The 17,729-nt window shown below is 33.0% G+C and overlaps 1 protein-coding gene and 1 long non-coding RNA gene across 2 annotated transcripts; both read left to right on the plus strand.

Annotated features, from left to right (window-relative positions):
* Window positions 1–6,593: 6,593 nt before the first annotated feature.
* Window positions 6,594–6,860, plus strand: LOC118488150. Its single transcript, XR_004884019.1, has 2 exons — window positions 6,594–6,670; window positions 6,812–6,860. It is a non-coding gene; the product is annotated as an uncharacterized LOC118488150 (long non-coding RNA).
* A 1,725-nt stretch (window positions 6,861–8,585) lies between these two features.
* Window positions 8,586–15,608, plus strand: LOC118488266 (alpha-glucan water dikinase 2-like). The gene is made up of 8 exons (XM_035985541.1): window positions 8,586–8,645; window positions 8,845–9,018; window positions 9,158–9,268; window positions 9,652–9,714; window positions 9,811–9,889; window positions 14,874–14,938; window positions 14,984–15,042; window positions 15,584–15,608. Exons 1-8 carry the CDS (start codon window positions 8,640–8,642, stop codon window positions 15,606–15,608), a joined length of 582 nt encoding a protein of 193 aa, XP_035841434.1. The 5' UTR covers window positions 8,586–8,639.
* Window positions 15,609–17,729: the final 2,121 nt, after the last annotated feature.

Consider the following 17,729-nt stretch of genomic DNA (forward strand, 5'->3'; position numbering starts at 1 on the left):
GAGCATTCCAGTGGTACCGGTGATTATTTTGAAAAACATTGCAGCGGAAATTTCATCAGGACCGTGAGTTAGGAAAATATCAGAGTTTAGAAACACCGGATTTTATTTAAATAGATGGAATGAATTCCATGTTTTACAAAGGTAGCTTTTAATACGGGATAAACCCAAAAACAATATTTCTTAAGTTGATAAAATAAGCCACTTCTTGAAGTCCTTTCAGTGTTGGATCCAATCCTTACGCCAATCTATTGTAATTACCTGAAACGCCTTTTAAAAAGGTTTTGTCAGCGGGAAATACTGAGTGAGTTCATTCAGGTTTTATAAAATAACCCTTAGTTATAAATTACAGCATAAGAGCGATTACAATGGTTCATATCTTATTTTTATCTGGCTTTCTGTCACAATGGTGACAAGTCACAATGGTGACGATGGTCATACCACTATTAGGTCAATGAACTCTAATAGTGACGTTCCTCCCTAGTAGGTCAATGAACTTAACTGGGAGAAATAGTAATGTGCACAATACCCCACTAACCAATAAATCAAGATATCCACGACTTAGTCCCTGTAATTATAACACTTTGAAAATAATTTGAGGTATTGTAAAACATTTGATAAAAAGAGAATGACTCACAAACTGTGAGAAAAGAGAATGGACTCACAAACTGTGAGAAAAGAGAATGGACTCACATTGCAGATTCATCGAGCAAGGTATAAGCCTACTGATTAGCCTTGATTAAACCTAATTTGATAATAATGCACACACAAACGGGATTAGTAACTACCTCAGCAGTTACGTCAATTCACGAGATTAAACCCTCACAACTATTATCAAGTGCGATACTTAACAATCCAATGGATTCACAACGAATGACAGAGCATTGTCCGAATTCGAACAACACTCAAACATTCAAGTCGAAATCACAATGAATAACAAAGTATAAGCTCAATTTGAGCAGCACTCAGACAAATCGTTGGATAGTTATAATCGATCGGACGTTGAATCGTAATAGCGATCGAGTTATTACCCTGATTGCGGCAGCACTTCGTGATTCGTGTGTCTGTTGGGGACTGTTTTGAGTATAATTCGACGTACACAGAAGGTATAAACGTCATTTTAAAGGCAGAAGGCAAGTCCCAAGGTCGGCTATTTATACTAATTTTTGGGACTCCCTTACGGACCGTATGCCTGATCCCTTACGGTCCGTAAGCTAAGCAGTCTAATTATAGGCTGCCTAGGCTCGGGACTAGCTTGGCTGAGTTATTAGATTTGGCCAATCAAGTTTTAACAACCGTTTTCTGTTGATAATTATCACTAGGGTTTAACCCCCTTGAGTTTTAGGGGTCCTGATCCTGATTCCGATTGTTCTGAAAATTCTAGGGCCAATGCAGAATTACTTGGGTGTCTCAATTAGGGTTTTCTTATTGACTAATTATCGTCCTAATTATTGATTTTAGTGACAGTTGTTACATCCTCCCCACCTTAATAAAAATCTCGTCCTCGAGATTTGGACTAAGATATTTTCTTGGGGTTATGTTTCTTCTTTTAATTAAGAGAAGCAATGTATCGTGGAATGGAATCAAAAGATATTTTGAGGGGTATGAATTTTGAAAATAAAAATGATTTATAGGAACAATTGGATTCAATATCCGAAATGAATTTTCTTTGATCAATTGAGGAAGGTTCCGAATTGATAAATATCTATTTGTAAATAGAAGTATGGAAAATGATTTGTTAATGATTATCTGAAAATCAATATTGTTTACTTAAATGGTACTGGACAATAGAATTTAGTGTAACGTAATCTGAGTACATAATTGTACCAAGAATATGACAAATCAAACGAATGGCGTATGAATAGGGTTTAGCACAGGCTACAAATCTATTCGGATGCTAAAGTGTTTGTAATGATTGAAAGAATTCAATGATGACCGAATAAATTCATTGTTTTCGAATTTGAGAGTTTCAAGGAAGCGAATCTAGATATTTCAAAAGATGAGATGTTCAAAATGAATGAGATGAATTGATATAATTTCCAAAGTGATTTGATTGGCAACTGAGGAAGACCTAGAGTTGACAGGTTCAAAATGAAATAAAAGCATGAAAATGATTTGTCAAATATTGAATTATGATATGAGAAAATTGATGTGCTGAGATGAGTGAATTGTATGGATATACGAAAAGACAATAAAGTTAGTGTATTTTTGTCTTAATACATAATTGCATTCAGTTGATTTTAATCAAAATGTTTTGATTAAAGATAGGTGATATTAATATCTTTCCCTTTTATGTTATCATAAAGTAAAATAATAAATAAATATAGATAGCATTAAAATATCAAAACCCGTGGTAATTTTGACAAAATAATGATATATATTATAAATATGTTTATCCAATATCCTAGAACTTATGATTATTATTTTTAAAATCAAGTATGTTTAACTATACAATTTTATAACAGGATATTTTAAATTATAGAAGTAAAATAATAAAGGTTTATTTTAATATCAAATATACTTAAATATTGACTTGAGTAAATAACATTTGATATTTTAATATATATATTTTATAAAAGAATATTTCTATAAGTATTTAATAGTTGTGAAATATTAATTAAGATGAACAATTGTTTATAAAATGTCTTGTCCATGACTACTTAGATAGTTATTTAAATAATTTTATTCGTTCATCTAATTCTTGTATTTGTTTTATGAAAATATGTCTTCTCCTTAACTGGTTATTATCATGGTTGGGTATTGGTTAGTGCTGCCTTGTTTAAGCATAGGTGGCCAGTCCATGCCTATTTAAGGCTTGGCTATTCAATACCTGCCCTAGACAATAACCATAGTATAACATTAATACTATTATTATTAATATATTATTACTAATAATAAGAATTATAATAGATAACTTAAACATAGACTTAAAATGAAAGTATACCTCTGCATGATTTATATATATATATATATATATATATATATATATATATATAGAGTAAGGTTAACATACAAAAAGCCTTATCATACATCACGTAGGAGACAATGGTAACCGTTGGATCAGAGGTATAATCACGCATGGGACCACATAATTACACATGGGACCACATAATCACGCATGGGACCACATAATCACGCATGAGATTATAATCACGCACGTTCTATGATAATAACGCACGTTATATTTTTTGTCATGTATGTTAATGTAGGTTAAGCCTTGAAGTACATTATACTTTCTACATATATATATATATATATATATATATATATATATATATATATATATATATATATATATATATATATATATATATATATATATATAAAAGTATAAATTCTTTACTTCAATTTTTTTTAACAAAAAAAATCATTGACTTGATATCAAAGAATTATTGTTTTGCAATAATGCGGTTTGTAATAAAAATTAAATGAAATGATATTTGAGTTTAGATAAAATAATAATTCGGAATGAAGACCTCCAGTGGTTTTCATAAAGCAAGCGAATCATATGCGCAACAAACAGAGCATATGTAACGTGTGGATTTACCAAGAAATGAAATGGATCAATATTTGCTACTTTGAAAGGAATCCTCATGGTATGATGACCATTTGGGGGAGTAGAAACGCGAAAGTCAACTTATTATAGGCAGAAGTCAGAATTGTAACGAAAGGAATATAAGAACTTTATCTGGAATTTCGTGTGATAACTGTTGTTAAGTGATATTACCAAGGAATGTCGAATGAAAGGAAATAAAATAGGGGACTTGCAAAGGTACATGACTTCTTTTGTAGTGCCAATAATCATGACTCTGATTAGACTGTGCACCTATGGTTGTGAAATATTGTTTCAACGTACCTTAGTGATATTCAGATGGTTTGTAGGATCTTGTGGCAAAGTGCTTCTTTTTGATTAGTAGTTCTTCTACGGACAGAATTAGTATTGGTGTCATCGTGCCCAATTTATATTAACCAAAGGTCTTGCCTTGGAAGTCGTGTGTAATATATTTCAACGTCTGTGGACGTATATTTTAAGTTTCATGTGTTTTCTTGTGCATTATCACAACTTTACATGCTTCTTACTGGCGTTAATAGTTTATGGTAATGTATTGGAAATTTATACTTTTGATGATGTTCCAATTTAATGGGTTTCCATTGTTTATTTTGTCACATGAGACAAATGATCAAACGAAATAATGTTTGACATCAGAATTATGAGAGATTTTTGATAAAGAAATCTAGAATTATTATTGACATATATGCTTGTGTTTTATTCTTTAATTACCAATCGTTATGGTTTTTGGAATTTCCTTATAGATATCCTATTTATATAATCAAATATTTCACATGTTGTAATATACATACCTTTTATAAGGTCAATGTATTTATCAAATTCATATTTCCAAGAACCAGTCAGATATTTGGTCATGATATTATTTAGGGAAATCTTGTCACTTGTTTGACATATTATGTATCCCGTCTTATCCGGTTCGCGCCGGAGAGGTAACATCAGTATATCCGGACAGGCTGGAGAGTCTGCTACTCTATACCCAGTTTTGCCGGAGAAAAATTTTCTATTTCCCATAAATAGTATCTTTTCAAAAAGTGCCTCTTTTATTAGGGCTTTTATCCAGAATCAATGAAATTTATATTTCCATAATATATCTTTATTCTAAACCAAGTAATATCAATAAACAATAGCAATTAAATGCTATTGCCTGCTAATTGTCATTTTTATGGAATACCAATATCCATTACATTGTACTTATATAAGTAATTTACCTTAAAGTTTATTTAAGGCAAGATTCTTAAGTTTAAGTCTAAATATCATCCGGAGTGCTATCAGATACTATTAAGCTTCTAATTTTCCGTTTAAACTTAGGTATTATTATAACACCTAATTGCGTAAACAAGTGGCCTAGTTTATACTAAGACATCTTTTCTTATGTTCAAGTCTAACTGCTATCAGCTGTGCTACCATTTAACAGTAATCTCCTAACTCTTTTATTTAAGCTTAAGTATTATTATCACAATACTTATAGGCTTAAAGCAGTGGCTTAGCTCTGATACCAGCTTCTGTCACGACCCCCGACCCCATCTGGCCGGAATCGGTGCCGTGAGCAGTCCAGTGGTACCGGTGATTATTTTGAAAAACATTGCAGCGGAAATTTCATCAGGACCGTGAGTTAGGAAAATATCAGAGTTTAGAAACACCGGATTTTATTTAAATAGATGGAATGAATTCCATGTTTTACAAAGGTAGCTTTTAATATGGGATAAACCCAAAAACAATATTTCTTAAGTTGATAAAATAAGCCACTTCCTGAAGTCCTTTCAGTGCCGGATCCTATCCTTATGCCAATCTATTGTAATTACCTGAAACGCGTTTTAAAAAGGTTTTGTCAGCGGGAAATACTGAGTGAGTTCATTCAGGTTTTATAAAATGACCCTTAGTTATAAATTACAGCATAAGAGCGATTACAATGGTTCATATCTTATTTTTATCTGGCTTTCTGTCACAATGGTGACAAGTCACAATGGTGACGATGGTCATACCACTATTAGGTCAATGAACTCTAATAGTGACGTTCCTCCCTAGTAGGTCAATGAACCTAACTTGGAGAAATAGTAATGTGCACAATACCCCACTAACCAATAAATCAAGATATCCACGACTTAGTCCCTGTAATTATAACACTTTGAAAATAATTTGAGGTATTGTAAAACATTTGATAAAAAGAGAATGACTCACAAACTGTGAGAAAAGAGAATGGACTCACAAACTGTGAGAAAAGAGAATGGAGTCACATTGCAGATTTATCGAGCAAGGTATAAGCCTACTGATTAGCCTTGATTAAACCTAATTTGATAATAATGCACACACAAATGGGATTAGTAACTACCTCAGTAGTTACGTCAATTCACGAGATTAAACCCTCACAACTATTATCAAGTGCGATACTTAACAATCCAATGGATTCACAACGAATGACAGAGCATAGTCCGAATTCGAACAACACTCAAACATTCAAGTCGAAATCACAATGAATAACAAAGTATAAGCTCAATTTGAGCAGCACTCAGACAAATCATTGGATAGTTATAATCGATCGGACGTTGAATCGTAACAGCGATCGAGTTATTACCCTGATTGCGGCAGCACTTCGTGATTCGTGTGTCTGTTGGGGACTGTTTTGAGTATAATTCGACGTACACAGAAGGTATAAACGTCGTTTTAAAGGCAGAAGGCAAGTCCCAAGGTCGGCTATTTATACTAATTTTTGGGACTCCCTTATGGACCGTATGCCTGATCCCTTACGGTCCGTAAGCTAAGCAGTCTAATTATAGGCTGCCTAGGCTCGGGACTTGCTTGGCTGAGTTATTAGATTTGGCCAATCAAGTTTTAACAACCGTTTTCTGTTGATAATTATCACTAGGGTTTAACCCCCCTTGAGTTTTAGGGGTCCTGATCCTGATTCCGGTTGTTCTGAAAATTCTAGGGCCAATGCAGAATTACTTGGGTGTCTCAATTAGGGTTTTCTTATTGACTAATTATCGTCCTAATTATTGATTTTAGTGACAGTTGTTACAATATTGCATTATCATTCTAGCGCAGTTTGATCCGTATGAAACAAACAATGCTCATGAATCAGAAGTTGTTTGTCCACGTGAACTGGTACGTTTAATTTGTATGAACTATTTGTTGGGAGTGGTATATAAACTAAATTTGTTATTGGCCCACTATTTGCATTTGTTTAGGGGTATAAGGTTACCAATTACAGTGCAAGGAGCTTCTACAAGGGTTGCATTTGTTTAGGGGTATAAGGTTACCAATTAGAGTGCAAGGAGCTTCTACAAGGGTTCTCTCTTTATCGTCTTCAGATATGAAAGCAACAAAGTATGCATTTCATAATTAACTATCTTTTGGTGGAAAAAATGGGTGGGTTGGACCACATAGGTTCAAAATGGGTTGAATGATTAACATTATTTTGTCTTATTTTCTTGGTGATTTTAAAAATATACAGTTTAAATTATGTTTGCAAGCTATTATAGAAACTAAAAATTATGATCTGTTTTTAATTAACAAAACAATATAGGAGGTTGTATACATGAGTATTCTTTGTTTGACTTTTAAGTTTAAACCCATATGCTGTTACTGTTTTAGCTATTACTTTTAGTTTTACGAGCCTGACCTCTTATCAATATAGTATAACCTGGAATTTGACCAGTTTTTACATAAATGGATTGAAATTGCCTCCTATATGTACAGATGTCACTTTGTTTTGCCTTTTGATTCATTCTCTGATTGGCAGTGTGCTTTGTTACATTAAATATTATGATTATAGCTTTTTTATGTACATGCAGTATATTGACCGCTTCACTTCGTTTTACCTTTTGTTTTGTTCTTTGATTGGTGTGTGCTTTATGTTTCTAATCTGTCTGTTTAAGAGTGACACAATTTGATTTAATTTTTACCCTAAATCGTTTTAGGGTTTTGAGTTTTTTTTTATTAATTTAGTTAGGTTTGTTTCAGAATAATCATCCCGGACTCGGTTTTTGGCTTTGGACGTTGGCGATGGTGGAAATCCTTTGTTTCAGTATTTGATGATGATGGGGAGGACAGACTCGCCGCTGCCACCATTTTGTTGTTCCGTGTTCATCTTCGAACCCTTTAGGGTTTCTGGACGGCAGTTAACGATGACGGCTCTGGTTTCAATTGGTATTGGTCTGTGGCTTGGTCACTTTGTGTTTCAATATCATTCACTCTTATATACATTATAAAATTTTCATTATTTACTAAAACATAGTGTTTATTTTGTAATTCACTTTCTTTGGACTTTTTAAGGTTGGAGCTAAATCTCATAATATCGCATACCTTAAAGGAAAAGTCCCCTCATGGGTTGCCATTCCTACTTCCGTCGCATTACCTTTTGGAAGTTTTGAGAAAGTTCTTTCCGATGAATTTAGTCAGGTACTCCATATCTCTAATTTTTGAGAATAATCGAATGTTTGTGAATGAAGCACCAAAAACTCATATAATGAATACGTTATATTTGCAAGGTGTGTCTTGAAAGTTACAAATATTGAAGGAAAAGTTAGAAGTGTGAGAGTTTGATGCCCTTGAGGAGATCCGCAAGACAGTGTTGGAGATTGTTGCACCGCCCCAGCTGGTAACGTCCATATTATCTTTATATTATTAGTTTACAAAGAGTGAGTTACCACCCACACTTTGCAGTAGGTTCGAAACGTAGATAAAAATAAGCAAATCTTGAGAGTTAAAGTTGTTTGATGTTTTAGTTAAGGGCCTAAACATGTCATTATTAAAGTTGAGGTGCTAAACATGTCATTATTAAAGTTGAGGGCTAAAGTTGTTTATTATTGTAGTTGAGTGGCTAAAGTTGTATTAGTTAAGGGGATAACATGTCATTACCAAAGTTGAGGGGCTAAACAATTATTAAAGTTTGGGGCTAAAGTTGTTTAACGCCAAAGTTGTGGGGCCAAATTTGATTGATGTAACAGAATAGCTTATTAATAGTATATATAATGGTCAAAATTGTAAAAAAAAAATTGATGATGGCTATTGTTATCTCAGGTACAAGAGCTAAAAGACAAAATGCAAAGCTCTGGTATGCCATGGCCTGGGGATGAAGGTCGGCATAGATGGGAACAAGCATGGATTGCTATAAAGGTCATGAATTTTTTTTATACTTTCGAGTTTATCGAAAGAAGTTTTCCACTTTGTTTATAATGATAACTGAATTACACTTCCTCCAGCAATACGGTTTTTTTTTCACTTCACTTACACATGTTAAAATAGACGAGGGATGGATATGGGTGTCATTTTTTCAGGTTTGGGCTTCAAAACAGAACGAGAGAGCGTACTTTAGTACAAGAAAAGTGAAGCTAGATCATGACCTCTTATGCATGGCTGTCCTGGTTCAGGAAATAATAAATGCTGACTATGCATTTATTATTCATACCACAAATCCATCTTCAGGAGATCCATCAGAGATATACGCCGAGGTAGTTAAAAAAAATATTAACATTTTTTAATGTGTCACGTAGAATGTTACATTTATGTTGCCTACAATGGATTAATAATATTCAGTTGAACAGATATGGAAATATACCACTGTCTATAACTGTTTTGTTGTGCTAACAGGTTGTAAAGGGACTTGGGGAGACTTTGGTCGGAGCTTATCTAGGTCGGGCTTTAAGTTTCATTTCCAAGAAAGACAAGCTCGACTCTCCTAAGAAAGGCCCAGAGGATTCAGTAAGTTATTCACTAACCTTGAAAAAAGAATAGAGTAAAGTACACAAATGGTCCCTGTGGTTTACCAAAATTTTGGATTTGGTCCCCAATTTTCTAAAAGTACAAGGATGGTCCCCGACCTATTTGGCATAAAACATATCCAAGCCAACCGTTTGTACGTAAATGGGTTGATATTGCTACCTTTGGTTTGCTTTTTTTTTTTTAAAGAATGCTATGAGTTGTGATAGAAGCTTTGCACTTAAATATCTACATACACTTTTTATATCTACTGATTTTTCTTTTGTTGATGGTATTTGTATATATGTGGACACACCTGCATATCACATGTAACTTCTTATTGTTATCTTTTAACTTACTTCAATTGCTGTTGTTGACACTTTCAAGAGGCGGTGAAGCTAAAACCAACATTTGCTGATGCGTATTTGAATTTGGGGAATGTATACAAGGTGAAGTTTTTTCCTGGCATCCCTTTTAACATTTTTGGTTTTGATAACTTCTGATGAAGATGTTTGCTAAATTAAGTGTCATATTGCACTTCACAGGCTTTGGTAATGGCTGCTGAAGCCATCGTCTGTTATCAGCGAGCTCTTCAATCCAAACCAGATTATGCTATGGCTTATGGTAAGCACCAGTTCTATTTTATACAACTATACCTACATTCTGTATCCACTAAATATTTATTTATCTTCATTTTATTTTCACATCAAATCAGGGAAGTTCGTAAAGTAGATAATGTTGTAAGCATTAAACCGGCTAATATACTTATTATTATTATTATTTCGATGACGTCATGCTGATCTTATCTCTTAAATTTTTAATTGGTTATGTGTAAAATATGAGGTGATATTTTTGTATAGTTAAAATTGAAGTTATTCGTCCACATGAAAGCATCCTTAAATTTTTAATCAGTTCCATTTTGGTTTAGTGAAAGTAATGTTTCTACACTTTGACTTCAACATCACACAATTGTAGCAATAATGTTAAACGTTTATAATTCAGATGGATATTCATATTTTTACGTATTAAGCCCTCTAAAATAAGTTCTCTTTTTCATTTGTTTTTATCCATCTTTTTTATTATTTTTTCATGCATGCACCGGATAGAATGAGATAAGACTAAACAATTGGACATGTTTTTATAAATATGCTTTAACTCGAATTCGTTTTGACCCGTTACTATTTTTATGGGTCAACTTTTAATCGATTAATCCTATATAGAGGTCTGGGCGTAGGAAATGGGTCAAAATGGGTTCGTTAAAATGGGTCATTTTTAGTGTTGGTTGAACCAAACTGTTTCAGGTTGCGTTGGCTTTCTTTAACACTTACTTTTTTTATTTTCATTTTCTGTCGTTCTAATAACTGAGTGAGCCATGGTTGTGGTATGTGGGTGATCTACTATGATCCAAGCGAACCGAGACCAGTTGTATAGATCAAGTTCTAATCAATTAATCTTTTACAGAGGTGGCTAGATAAGTAGGTTGTGGGTGGCTTAGGAAACAAGTTTTATGTCAAAATGAGTCATATTTTACTATGGGTCAAATCAAATTGGTTCAAGTTGGGTTGGATATCTTTTTAACACTTTTTAAATTTTCTTTTATTTTGTTAGTGTCGTTTACTATGTGAACAAATATCGTTTCCTATAATTGTTTGTCCATATGTTTGTTCATTTGATTTAGAACTTTAGTGACTTTTAAATTTATTTCATCTACAATACAATCGTGAAGTTCAAAATCGTTATTAAAGTTATCAATGGAGATGAATGGGAAATGCAAATCGACAGCCACAATTGTTTTTTATGTTACATGTTTTTCTTTAAGTAGTTTAGTTTACGGAGTCGTTTACTATGTTTTCTTTAATTTATCTAGAGGTTATTTCATGAATTTGCTTAAATTGAAGTACTAATTCCAATGAAGGTATAAACAAGTACTAATTCCAATGAAGCCACACCTATGAAATTGGTAAATTTGCTATAGAGTTTAGTTTATTTTTCCAATCTTTTTTGTAATTTAAAAGTGACGGATTTTAAGTTGTAGACGTCTGTCATACTTTTTTTTATTATAGTTTTTAAAAATATTTAGAAGTTATTTATTTTCTTATAAGGTTATTTAATACTTTTTTTTATTATAATTTTAAAAATATTTAGAAGTTACTTATTTTCTTATAAGGTTATTAAGTATTAATTACTATTTTAATGTTTTAATTTTTTGAGATTAATCAAGGTTTGTGGTGGCTATTTTGAAAGATAAATTTGGCTGAGGTTTGATGTTTTGAAAGATGTTGAGTTTGGATGAATGCTGATTAGAGAATGATGGTTACTGAGAAAAAAATTGACGAATGAAGATTGTCTTATGTTTTTTTTGAGATGTTTATATTTAGTTTTATTTTTGTATTTCTATTTTGTTTGATGTGGATAGTTTTTGTTGTGTTTTTACTTAGGACATGTGTGGCTTCATGTATGTTTGATGTGGAAAGTTTTTGTTATGTGTTTACTTAAGTAATGTGTGGCTTCATGTACAATCGTGTTAAATACTCGGTTTAGGTAGCATTGGGTCAGGTTTAGTAATCGGGTTTCTGTTAAAAAAGGTAAAAACATAAGTGCCTTTATTTCTTTGGGTTTATGGTAAAAAAGTGGTTTGGCCCGACTCATTTCTTCATAAGTGCTTTGGCTTAACCGGTACCGTATCGCATAGTATAGGGGTGCACATGTAAAGAAAAGGAAGGACGCGCCCCATGGAAAAAAAGTGTTTTTTTACGGCAAATAACTTTTGAAAACATATCTTTTAATTTCAACATTGGTACCGCATAGTATCGACACCAAATTTTAAGTTATTTATTTAAACACTTAATAACGTTTGAAAACATGTCTTTTAATTTATTTAATGACATAATTAGATTATAAATTGATTTTTTCTGCCCGGGAAGTTCCCGGGTTATAAAGATTCACAACTACATGGTATATTTTTATTTATTAATATATATATGTATATTTATTTTTTAGATATAAAGATTCACAACCCGTGAGTATTAGTTTAATATAGATATGTCTTCACTGTTTCCATAAAAAATGTCTTATGTTTTCCAGCATTAGTTGGTTTCATAAAAAAACCATTGATGTCCCATTGTCACTAGTAAAAAAAAGAACAAAGACTTACCCACCTCCAAAATCAAACAAAAAAGAAAAAAAGTCCACATCATGGAGACCAGATTAAAAATCAAACAAAAAAGAAAAAAAGTCCACATCATGGAGACCAGATTAAAGATTGGTGATTTATGAACATAGACACAAAACAAATACAGGATTGGTGATTATAAAAATCTTATATTGTAATCTAATTCCCACCTTTGTCATTTTTCATATCTAAGATTTGTTATTACCCCTTAAATTTGAAAGCAATAAATATGAACGTATAATGTAAGAGTCTTAAATTTAAAAGAAATTATCTTGATTTGTATCAATGAACGTATAATGTAAGAGTTTTAAAATTTAAAAGAAATTATCTTGATCTGATATCAACAGGCTTAATAATAATGTCTTGTATTTGATTTCACTCGGTAGTTTTTATGTAATGTTAAAGAAAATATTATAAGATGTTCAAAATAAATCATGTAGTCGATCAATCATGTCACCAAAAAAGAGAAAGGATTTTGAATATGTACCATAAATCAAATGAGAATCGTACTCATCAAAGTCATTTGTGATTATCCACATATTGAAGAGCACTAGTTAATCAGCCGACAATGGTCGATTAGGATTTTTGGAGTAGAAGGGGAGGGGGAGTTACATATGTTCATAGTGTAGTGTAATAACAAAACTAGCCCTGCTTTCACATTAGTTTTTAATTGAGTTCGCCTTAATACCTAACATTGTTACAAAATTAAAATCATAGAACTCAATGTTGCAACAAAAAAAACTTTAGTACCCAATGTTGTTATTTTGATGAAACTACGGGGACTAACGATATAATTAACTCCAATCAATGAAAAAAAGTAGTATCATAAGCATGGGCGGCCCTGAGGGTGGGCGGGGAGGACCACCGGCCAGGACCCATTACTTCGAAGGGCACGTTATTTTAAAAAAAATCCGATATGTATATGTAAAAAAATTAATAGGGTATACGCATAAAACATCAACATAGGCCAACTTACAAAACTATATTTATGGTTTAGATGAGTTATTAGCCAATTGTCATTAGGTTTGAACTTTTAACGAGTCCAATACCCAATTTCGTTAAAGTCTAAGGGCACGTTTTTTCAAGCTCGAACAGAGTACGTGAATACTTAGGGCCAGCCCTAAGTGTTACCTTGAAGTTTGAAGATCCACAATGAAAAAAACTAGGAATGAACATCTTGAGTAGGTGTGGCTTTAATGAAAAATGAAATTTAATTTAAATTGATTTGGCTTGATCTTTCTGAGAATATGAACTTAGAATTTACAATACGATCTTGTATTCTTATGGAATAAATAATGACAGAATTTTTTGTTTAAATTTTAAAAGTATTGTCTTTTGTTTTTGTGTAAAGATAAAAGGATTAGTATGATTTTTTGTTTACGTTAAAAGGATTATTATGATTTATTAATTAGTTTAAATATAAAAAAATCGCTAATATATGTTAGGTCTAATATGACGGTTTACATAATATATAAAATTTTAATAATAATAATAATCTATCTATACTTTCTATAAAAAGGAGAAATCCAAGTGACATAAGAAAAGCTGATGTGTCAGCAGGAGAGGGTGTCCAATAAGACTTTTCTTATCTCATTATTATATCATAAAGCCTAATATATAAATCACTTTAATTTGATTTCAGACCACTGTCTTGTGTATTCAAATGGTCTGGCCCACATTCCAAAGGGCAAACATCTGCTCTTCTATAAGAAAGTAGCAGATGCTGCCTTTGGCAAATGTATACCTAGCAGCAGCTGTTTTGAAAATGCGGGTAATTTGAAATTCAAAATGCATGGGGATATGTAATTTTCAATTAATGCATGCCACTCACTCACTTCTGTCAATTATCTTCTTATATAAAGTGTTCTCTACTTTTGTATTTTCAAACCACATTTCTAATGTATCTCTCCCTCAAACCTCTTCTTCTCAATACTCGGCATTTGTTCATAAAGGATAACAGAAAACTGAAGCTCTCTCTGTCCCACTTTCAGAATAAATTTTGGGGATATGTGGTTTTCCTTGATCATGGTAATGTGATATATATGATTATGTTTGTTTTTCTTTTTGATTTTTACTAAAGTTTTGTTATTTGAGTTATGACTAAATGATGATTGTGAATGATCTGCTGCAGTTGATGATGATGATGACGATGACGATGATTGTTCTACAGTTGTTTCTAGTGTCATTGTTTCAACATCGTGTAAAGTATGTGTTTTTTGCTACTCCAGTTTTGAAATTTTGAATTCTTAATTTTGAAGTGATATACTCTAATTCTCGGTTTATATTTCAGTCTAATCCCAGTTGTTTGAAATTCATACAATTTGTTGCGGGTTATTATAGGTTTGTATTAAAAGAAGCATAAAGTTAAATTAAACACAAAGAAAGATTATTAATAATGTTCATTTAAATGATGATTATGTGTATGATTTTGGGCAGATGATGATGATGATGTAGAACCCGCAGTAGTTCCTACTAAAATCAAGAAAGGATCTGCTACTGCTGTAAGATAACATTTTATCTTGCTAGAGTAATGGTCTTTCCTGCAGATGATGATGATGATTGTTCTACAGTTGTTTGCAGTGTCATTGTTTCAACTTCGTGTAAAGTATGTGTTTTTTGCTACTCCAGTTTTAAAATTTTGAATTCTTAATTTTGAAGTGATATACTCTAATTCTCGGTTTATATTTCAGTCTAATCCCAGTTGTTTGAAATTCATACAATCTGCTGCGGGTTATTATAGGTTTGTATTAAAAGAAGCATAAAGTTAAATTAAACACAAAAGAAAGATTATTAATAATGTTCATTTAAATGATGATTATGTATAGGATTTTGGGCAGATGATGATGATGTAGAACTCGCAGGAAAGACCTACTAAACGCAAGAAAGGATCTTCTACTGCTGCATCTTGATCTGTTCACGAGAGATCAGGTTTCTAGAAACCTGATGTTGATGCATTGAGTACTTCCGTGGAGTTCATGGCGATTCTCGAAGATATACATTGATGCAATTTAAAGCTAAAAGCACTAAATTTTTGCTGTTAGGTTCGTAAATTTCTTGGTGGTGTTGTTAGCTTTTAAAGTTTGGTTGTAATTTTAAGCTGAATTAGTATTATTATCTAATTTTTTATTATCATTGTGTAATTGCAGATTGGGACTTTTAATGTATAAGTGAAATTGTTTCTGAGTTTAATTAGATTATGTTGATATTGTATCAATTTCTGTTAGTGTATAGAGAACATCTGCTCTAAATCATCATCTGCTGATCTAATGGCTGTTTGACTTGCTACTGTTGTCAATTGCTATCATCTGTTGTTGCCAACATCTGATTAACTTGCTACTGTTGGAAACAAGAGAGGCTTAAACAGATGTTCGCAATATCTTTGTATTTCAAACTATTGCTCTATATTTAAATGTCAAAGGTCTGGCCCACATTCAAGAGTGTAAACTACTGCCCATAGCTAAGAAAGTATAACTTAGCAGATGTTTCCTTTGGTAAACATATAGCATAGCAGTGGTAAAAAAATTGCCGGTAATTTCAAATTCAAAATGCCTCGGGATATGTACTTTGCAATTAATGCACGTCACTCAATCACTTCTTTCTTATGTTAAAGGCGTCTTATAGGTAAATGAATAGGTTATTTTTAATTATAATAACGTGTTTAATTTTATATTTTTCCCATGTAAATGCATTAAAAGCCTAACGACTGTCGCATCATATTCTTTAGTCATAACCGGCTTCATTGGGTATATAAAATACATTGGGCAGTGGTTTTGATCATTACCGTTTTCATCCATCTACTCAATCATCTTCAAAAGTTTGTTGACGAGATTTTCACAAGGCTCTCTTCAGAATGGAAAGAAATGGGTTTCAAGTGATTGTTGACGAGATTTTCACAAGGCTCTCTGCAGAAGATATTGGCCGTTTCAAATATCTTTCCAAGAATTTTTATAGCGAATTGTCAAGTCATGCATTTCAGATGATGCATGCTCTCCGAAGAGGAGATTCAGTACAAAAGAAACTATTATCTTTTAAAGACACGTCAATTGTCATTGACGACGTAGTTGCTGGTACTTTGAATGTTGTTAGATGCAAAACCTTAAGTTTTCCTAACAATGTCCACCCTAGTAACTTACGTATTCTATCGTCATTTAATGGTTTGTTGTTAGTTTGCAATCAAGGGATTTGCTGTCAGTTGATTCTTTGGAATCCAACTACCAGGCGCTATAAGGTTTTGTGTGATGACTACTTCAATTACAATTATCATCGAAACTCTAATACTGGTGGAATTTATTTTGATCAGTTCAATGATCTGAAAGTGCTAAACATCAGATGTTACCGTAATGTAACTGCTGCTTGTGTTTACTCACGACGTCGTGAGTCATGGAGAACAATAAATGCCGGTAGCGTAAACAATTATGGTTCAAGTGGTTATTCATGGTCTACAGGAGTTTATGCTGATAAAACCATATATTTTATGGTTTCAAATTATTGGTATACAGTAGGTGAGAGGAACATCGTTGCTTTTGATGTTCTAAGTGAGACTTTCAGAACGCTTCATTTTCCCGAGAGAATTGTAGTCAATCCTTGCCAAGGGCATTTTTTGACCATCGCAAAGAGGCTGCATATGATTGTTATTGGAAAGTCTGCTGATGTATGTAAAATGCAACATATAAATTACATCAAATGAGGCATAAAACAAACCCTTTTTAAGTACTAATGTTGGAAAAAGAGTGTTTTTGTCTTCCTTTTGTATTTTCAGGATGAAATGAGCTCAAATACACAAAAGAAGCAAAAAGACAGCTAATTCTAGCATAAATACAAGAAAAGGAACAAAAGTAGATTGCCCAAACCCTCAACGGCATCCTCCCAAGTAAAGAAGAGAAAACAGAAGACTGAACACGCCCCGTGCTCAGCCAGCACGGGGCCGTGCCCAAGAAGCAGCAGAAAAGACAAACCTGTAGAAGCTTCTATTGCCCACCACGGGGCCGTGTCCAGTGAGCACGGGGGCGTGGCGAAAGTACAGCAGGCGCATTAATTATAATTGCGAATTACAATTAATGAAGAGAGAGAGTGTCAGACGGGCACGGGGGCGTGTCCAGCGGACACGGGGCCGTGCCCAGCCTTCTGTTCAGCCTATAAATAGGAGTGCTTGGTTTCATTCCAAATCATCCCTTGGCACACCACCTCTCTCACACTTCATCCACCACCCACCACCACCATAACACCATCATCCACCACCATCATCCATTGTCCATCGTAGAGTGTGTGAGTCGTCTCGGGATCCAAGATTGA

This window comes from Helianthus annuus, chromosome 16, assembly GCF_002127325.2.
Source record: "Helianthus annuus cultivar XRQ/B chromosome 16, HanXRQr2.0-SUNRISE, whole genome shotgun sequence".
Taxonomy (NCBI): domain Eukaryota; kingdom Viridiplantae; phylum Streptophyta; class Magnoliopsida; order Asterales; family Asteraceae; genus Helianthus; species Helianthus annuus.

What these genes read in the sequence shown, in the direction of transcription:
- LOC118488266 (XM_035985541.1), top strand. An exon ending in CATCAGAGATATACGCCGAG is followed by an intron (nt 9,019 to 9,157) that starts GTAGTTAAAAAA and finishes TTGTGCTAACAG; the next exon opens with GTTGTAAAGGGACTTGGGGA. An exon ending in ATTTGGGGAATGTATACAAG is followed by an intron (nt 9,715 to 9,810) that starts GTGAAGTTTTTT and finishes TGCACTTCACAG; the next exon opens with GCTTTGGTAATGGCTGCTGA.